This window comes from Triticum aestivum, chromosome 3D (assembly GCF_018294505.1).
Source record: "Triticum aestivum cultivar Chinese Spring chromosome 3D, IWGSC CS RefSeq v2.1, whole genome shotgun sequence".
NCBI classification, from domain to species: domain Eukaryota; kingdom Viridiplantae; phylum Streptophyta; class Magnoliopsida; order Poales; family Poaceae; genus Triticum; species Triticum aestivum.
The window spans coordinates 611,295,750-611,303,245 of NC_057802.1; the positions used below are offsets into that span (position 1 = coordinate 611,295,750).

The 7,496-nt window shown below is 40.8% G+C and overlaps 1 protein-coding gene across 1 annotated transcript; it reads right to left on the reverse strand.

Annotated features, from left to right (window-relative positions):
- Positions 1-2,706: 2,706 nt before the first annotated feature.
- On the reverse strand, positions 2,707-3,508 carry LOC123075923 (pathogenesis-related protein 1). The gene has a single exon (XM_044498421.1). The coding sequence runs from the start codon at positions 3,469-3,471 to the stop codon at positions 2,974-2,976; it is 498 nt and encodes a 165-aa protein (XP_044354356.1). The 5' UTR covers positions 3,472-3,508; the 3' UTR covers positions 2,707-2,973.
- Positions 3,509-7,496: the final 3,988 nt, after the last annotated feature.

Genomic DNA, 7,496 nt, shown 5'->3' on the forward strand with positions numbered 1-7,496 from the left:
TAAGCTGGCCGAGAACTAGTAAAAAATTAAGCAGCCACTCGGATGCGTCCATAGCTAGCACGTATGTGGGGCTCCTTTTTTTTTTTGACTGGCGTATGTAGGGCTCTTGGAGAGCGGTGTTACTTGGTGAAAAGTATCAATTATATTTCAAATCTTGCGATCCACAAATAAACATCCGGGTATGAACTATGTCAAATTGGTCAAAAATTGATTACAGTAGGAAAAAAATCTTTAAAACAGCATGGCCAATAATTGATGAATGAAAACCCATCCATGTTCATAAAGTGGATGTAAATGCATCCAACAGTGTGTGAGGTGCATATTTCTATCAAAATTTGCACCCATTCTATATTTCTAAGATCATGGTTTTATATATTATCGAATGACTACTATTTGTGTGATTGAATTTTTTTATTTCAAGTACATTCTGCAGTTGCGCATGAGGCCTTGGACAAAAATTCGCACAATTCACCGTGAATGCTAATAAAAATACTTTAGACCAAACAATTATGTTTTCACACATTTCCTAGCTACTTGCCACCCAAGGCTTATGCTTGAAATCTAATTGTTCAGTGCATTCAAAAGAAATATGTACATTTAGAATACCAAATGCATACCATTTGATACATCATGAGATATATTTTCACATAGTGTATGATTGATTTTGTAGATATAAATACTTATCTCTAGAAAATGGATAAAATTTTGTGAAGTTGGATATTAAAAATAATATAAAGGAACTACAATATGGTATGGACGGAGTAATAAAATCTCTTCACCGTGCTAAAAAAAAGTTATATGTGCCAATGTAGTAATCTTGCACAATAAAACAAATATATATGAGCAAGAGCATAGAACGGTTGGCTTGAAGAAGAGAGCGTTGTATAAGTGAGAGAGTGGAAGAAAACATTAAAAAATGATAGCTCCTCTCTAATTTGTGTTTGACCGTATAAATAATGTTACTAATAAAAGTGAATTAATTTGTTAAATTGTCCGTGCGAAATATTTTGTAGTTAATTTTCATTAACTTTTAGTTAAAGCCTCTAGAATGTATACCTAGAAATTGTGTGTTTATGGGAGAAACAAATATCCTTGTAACATTTAAAATAAAACACTTAAAACATTTGAGACACTACTGAACAAGACGCCCTCGCAAAGCACTATATTTGCAGAAGGATCATATTTGTGAATATGATCACGTTTGGTTCCAAATTTCTGTAGACATATCAAATAATGTGTTTCCATAAAATATATTTATAAATTCTAGCCCGCACATCGGGCGGGCCACTTTGCTAGTTATATGAATATTGACATGCACGATTTCTACGTCACAATTGCTTTATTCTGATTCTATCAATTGGCCAGCTGTAATTTGTTGACCCAACAGTATTATATTTTTCTCTTGAGATACCACCAGTGACACTATGGCCCCCGTCCCATCTTTTTACATTGTTTACAACCGTTCTTACTTTGTTTTCACCATTATTTGCTCGTCGGTCCATTTTTTCTTTTATTTTTATTCATCACTTCCATCCATACATTGCATTTAATTCTTGTAACAAGCAGAACGGGGAGTTTGGCAACCTTGTCGGATATTTGGGACAAGTTGGTTTTGTCTTTTGTGTGCAGGTACCGTTAACTTGGTCGAAGAGGGATGTTCCCACTGGCTAGATAAATCTTGTTCATAGCGGAGGGAAATACTTGTTGTTGTCTATATCATCCCTTCCATTTGGGGGTTCCCAACTGTAGTGAACTACACCATAACGGAGGGAAAAGTTTATTATTATTCAATATGCAATCCAAATTAATGCCCAAAAATCAGTGCACGTCACGTAAAATAATTCGGACATTGTTGCAAAATAACCTTCGATTAGCTTCACTGCAACTTTTCTTAGTTTCATTGAAGAATTTTCTTATTTCATTTTAAAAACACATTGCCGAAATCAGATTATTTAAAGTATACGAAAAATGTAAGTTTTGTTCTCTAGCAACATAAACATGTTGCTTGAACTTGAAATGAGTTCTCGCTCAGCCGAGCCCTAGGAGTATGCTTTAGTTGTTTATTTATGCAACACGCTTCTATGTGTTATTCATTCTATGAGTCTTACTGTATGCAGGAGGTGACATGGGATGAGGCATTGCATACAGACATGGTTCTTTGCCGTAATTTTGAGGGATATGGAACCTATCAGTTCAGGGGTCACTCTCTTGCCGATCCTGGTGAGCTCATGAGGCTTGGTATGATTACCTTCCTGCTAATAGTTTTTAGTTCACTTTTGAGTGCCAATAGTAGCACTGCTTTCCAGTTCCTCTTTTCTAACTCTATAAACTAAAAATGGATGAAACATATTTTAATCATGATGAGAAGTTCCAGTTGTCAATCGTAGCACGGCTATCTCACCCTTGAGAGCCATCTAGATATTTAATTCACCTAGGATGCCAATTTTAATTGTTCAAACTGAACCTCATATTACCTAATCAGCTTGAATTTCTACGTGGTTCACTACAACTTTTCTTAGTTTCGTTGAAGAATTTTCTTATTTCATTTTAAAAATACATTGCCGAAATCAGATTATTTAAAGTATAAGAAAAATGTAAGTTTTGATCTCTAGCAACACAAACATGTTGCTTGAACTTAAGATTTATCGTGATATTGTGTTTGTTCTTTTCTCGTTCCTACTACACTAGAGACCCATCCACAGCAAATTAAGCCCGTATACAACCGGAATAATAAGCTCAAATACAAACAAATACGAGCCCAATCACATGTTACGGGACAAATACAAAAACAATCAAAGCCCAGAACGATACAGGAGTGAAGGGAGGAGGGATTCTGGTCACACACACACATATCGGTGACATCAATCGACCGAGAATTAGTGCCCAGCCCTAGGAGTATCCCTTAATTATTTATTTAAGCAACATGGTGCTGCGTGCATGCATGCATAGCCGCATGCATACTTGGTACGTAGCCTAGTATGGAACTTGCCCGACCACGGGCGGCGGGCTGTAACTGCAGATGACAAACACGCCAGCGTTGCCGTCACAGAGGACAGCGCCGCAGCCGATGGTCTTCGTGTCCCTCCACACCAACTGCAGGTATCCCATGCACGACTCACCCGTAGGTGCGGAGCAGGTGTTGGTGGCGTGGTCGTAGTACTGCTTCCCGGACGCCCAATAAATCACTGCGTCCACCGCATTCCATTCGGCCCCAGCGGCCCGAAAGAGGTTCTCTCCGTATGGGCGCACCTCCGGAGAGAGTACTAGCTGGCAGTCGGCGCGGCGCTTCTCCGCGTACGACTGCGCGTACGCCGCCACTATGGGGTCCCACGTCACTGGCCCCACACCGACGGCGGCGCGCACTTCATTGTGGGCGTTCAGCATGTCATCGCCCCCGTTCTGGGCGGTGACGATCATGGCGGACGCGAGAGCTAAGAGCAGTGCCGCCGCTAGCTTTGGCGAGTACTCCATCGCTAATGATGCCTTAGGAAATGGAGGAAAGAGGTGCGTGTGTGTAATGATGGATGAGATTTGCTGTCACCGTGACTTGTGTATTTATACTAGTGCACAAGCTAGCTCGATGGGTTGCTTCTCTAAACACCTAATCCTAGAGTCATTATTATTCTCCTTTCAATAGGGAAACAACAATATCCACTTGTACGTACTGGGAAAATTCCAATACATGTGCCTGGTCGAAAAATTCAAGCCACTCAGGAAGCGGAGACCTCATCAGTTCGAATAAATAAATAAGCGGACACCTCATTGGTTTGAAAAAAGTAACCAACCTGTTGTGGCACTACCGATTATGAACTTCCGTAGCAGCTAATTTGGTCTGGCGGGTGGTAGGTATGGAAAAATGAATAGCCACTTGCCCGGTTGAAAACTTGAAGCCAATCAGTAAACGTAGACCTCACCAGTTTGTAAAAAATAAGCCAAGACCGCACCGGGTCACAAAAAATAAGCGCATACCTCATTAATTTGAAAAAAGTAACCAGCATGCTATGTCGCCGTGAACGCCGCGTCAGGCCCTGCTGTAGTAAAAGCATCGATTCATGGATGCATACAAGAGCAAAGCAGTGCATGTTACACACGATACGCCACACAACGACATTCCGAGCAGATGTGGATTAGCTTCTCAAGAGGCAGCCTGTGTACCAGCAAATCGTGCCCTCTATTTGAAGCAGCAGTACGTACGAGATTGAATATACCCATCATGTATGCATGCAATTGAATTAATTAACGATTTCGCTCAAGTGGAAGAGATACTGGAGAAATAGAGTTGGGGTCGCCAAACATGTCCTAGCTTTAGTGATACTAGATGACTTGTTGCGCCAATTGACGAAAACGGCGGAGTTACTCCAGAAGAAATGTATGGTAATCTATTCCCAAGATTATAGACTTCAAAAATAAGAAAGTGGAGATCATCACAACGTACATTTTAGGTGGTGAATTATCAACATATTTATTCCAGGAAAGTATTGAAGCCAATCAGTAAGCGGGTGAGGTCGTACAACATAAGCGGAGACCTCACCAGGTCGTAAAAAACAAACGAAGACCTGATCGGTTTGAAAATGTAACCAACATGTTGTGTCACCGTGGATGCCGCGTGAGGCCCTGCTGAGAAAAAGCATCGATTCATGGATGCATACAAAAAGCAAAGAAGTGCCTATTACACACGATACGCCAGCCACACAACGACCTTCCGAGCATATGTGGATTATCTTCTCAAGAGGCAGCCTGTGTCGCAGCAGATCATGCCCTCTATTTGAAGCAGCAGTACATACTAGAATGACTATACCCATCATGTATGCATCCAATTGAATTAATTCATGATTTCTCTCAAGTGAAGAGACATGGGGGAAAGAGAGTTGGGGTCGCCAAACGTGGGGGGGGGGGGGGGTCTTAGCTTTAATGATACGAAATGACCCGTTGCGCCAGTTGGCGCAAATGGAAGAGTTTCGTCGGCAGAAATGTATGGTAATCCATTCCCAAGATCATTGACTTCAAAAATAAATAAGCGAGATCATCGTAATATACGTTTTAGGTGGTGAAGTATTAGCATATTTATTCCAAGTAAAAATTGAAGCCAACCGGTAAACGAAGACCTCACCAGGTCGTATAAAATAAGCGAAGACCTCACCGGATCGTTAACTATAGGCGGAGACCTCATCGGTTTGAGAAAAGTACCCAACATGTTGTGTCACCGTGGATGACGCGCCAGGCCCCGCTGTAGAAAAAGCACCGATTCGTGGATGCATACAAGAGCAAAGCAGTGCATGTTACACACGATACACCAAACAACGACCTTCCGAGCAGATATGGATTAGCTTCTCAAGAGGCAGCCTGTGTCGCAACATATCGTGTCCTCTTTTAGAAAAAACAGTACTTACTAAAATGATTATACCCATCATGTATGCATCCAACTGAATTAACTCACGATGTCGCTCAAGTGGAAGAGACAAGGTAGAAATAGAGTGGGGTTTGCCAAAGATGAGGGGGCGATCCCTCCTAGCTTTAGTGAGACTAGATGACCCGTTGCGCCAATTAGCGCAAACAGCGGAGTTACGCCAGAAGAAATGTATGGTAATATATTCCCAAGATCATTGACGTCAAAAATAAGAAAGATCGATCATGCAATATACGTTTTAGGTGGTGAATTATGGGCTTATTTAATCCAGGTAACAATTGTAGCCAATCAACAAGCGGAGATCTCACTGGGTCATGAAAATAAAAAAAGCGGAGAACTCACCGGGTCGTAAAAAATAAGCGGGGACCTCATCGGTTTGAAAAAAGTAACCAACATGTTTTGTCATCGTGGATGTCTCGTCAGGCCTTGCTATAGAAAATGCATTGATTCATGGATGCATACGAAAGCAAAGCAATGCCTATTACACACGATACGCCACACAACGATCTTTCGAGCAGATGTGGATTAGCTTCTCAAGAGCAGCCTATGTCCTAGTAGATAGTGCGCTCTATTTGAGCTTCTCAAGAGCAGCCTGTGTCGTAGTAGATCGTGCCCTCTATTTGAAGCAGCAGTATGTACTAGAATGAATATACCCATCATTTATGCATCCAATTGAATTAATTTACGATTTCGCTCAAGTGGAAGAGACAGGGGAGAAAGAGAGTGGTGGTCGCCAAATATGATTGGTGATCCTATCTTTAGTAATACTAGGTGACCCGTTGCGCCAATTGGCGCAAATGATGGAGTTATGCCATAAGGAATGTATGGTAATCGATTCCCAAGATCATTGGCTTCAAAAATTAGAAAGCGAGATGATCATAATACATGTTTTAGGAGGTAATATATCCAAATATCTATTCGATGCAAAAAGTAATAAAAATATTCTGTCACATTACATGCCTTGAAGTTTGAACACATAACCATTGTTTATCAATTTCTCTATAGAGGAAGAGGATCATAATAAAAACATATGTGATAATGAAATGAGAGACATAGGGAATGTGAAAGGATCAAAATAACATTGAGATACTAATATCACTAAATCCATGGTCGGCAACAGCAGCTGACATGGAATCTAGTACATGACTTAGACATGTGATATGTCTGTAAGATGCTTTGGCATGGCTCCCCGAGCAGCCAAAGTTTATAGTGTTAAAAGCATGCTCCCAAATCAGCATTAACTTGTACAAAATATAGGTATTGTCAGAACCAGCATGCTCCCGAATCAGCATTAACTTGTACGAAATATAGGTATTGTTACAACCAGCATGCTCCCGAATCAGCATTAACTTGTACAAAATATAGGTATTGTCACAACCAGCACCACAGGTCACAACATCACAGATTCCGAGTGTCAAAACACGGATACTCGATAAATAGGAATGTATATTGAGTCTTTTAAAAAATGCTTAGAAAACGAGAAAGTACTTGGTGAAAGCCAGTGTATGCCGAGTATTCCTAAAACACACTTGGCAAAGATCATATACTCGTCAATGAACCTAAAAAACACTCAGAAAACCTCCACACTCGCCAAAGACAATGCCACTTGGATGTATTCAACTGAGAGACAACAGAAGAATCTTTGACACCAATAGCAAGAAAAAAGATGTTGTATCGAAAGATGCATATGCGAAGCACACCTCAACGAGAAAGGGGCAAACTTCAGGACAAAGTACTATAATGACATTCTTCCCACTCGGCATAATCCCGTGGCTCGTTACTGTGCTGTCAACCCTGAAGAACTACCCCAGCTTAGCGTTTTCACATGGCTGGGTGGAAGATCAAGTGGTCTAAACCTCAAGTCAATCCAACATGAAGATGGAAGAATATTATGTCGTATGTACTGAAGAACATGATAGATATAACGCCCTACATAAATTAAGTGCTCACCATATTTGTTTACACACATTCTTTCCCCGGTTTTTGTAACTCTTGTTCTTCTCGTTACCATAGATTCTAGCGTAAAACCTCGAAATGGAGAAGGCACCTTACCGACGAAGATTCTTAGGACCTTTTTAAGGAGGGTGGG

Coding starts and splice junctions, on each gene's coding strand:
- LOC123075923 (XM_044498421.1), bottom strand. CDS start 3,471: ATGGAGTACTCGCCAAAGCTAGCGGCGGCACTGCTCTTAGCTCTCGCG.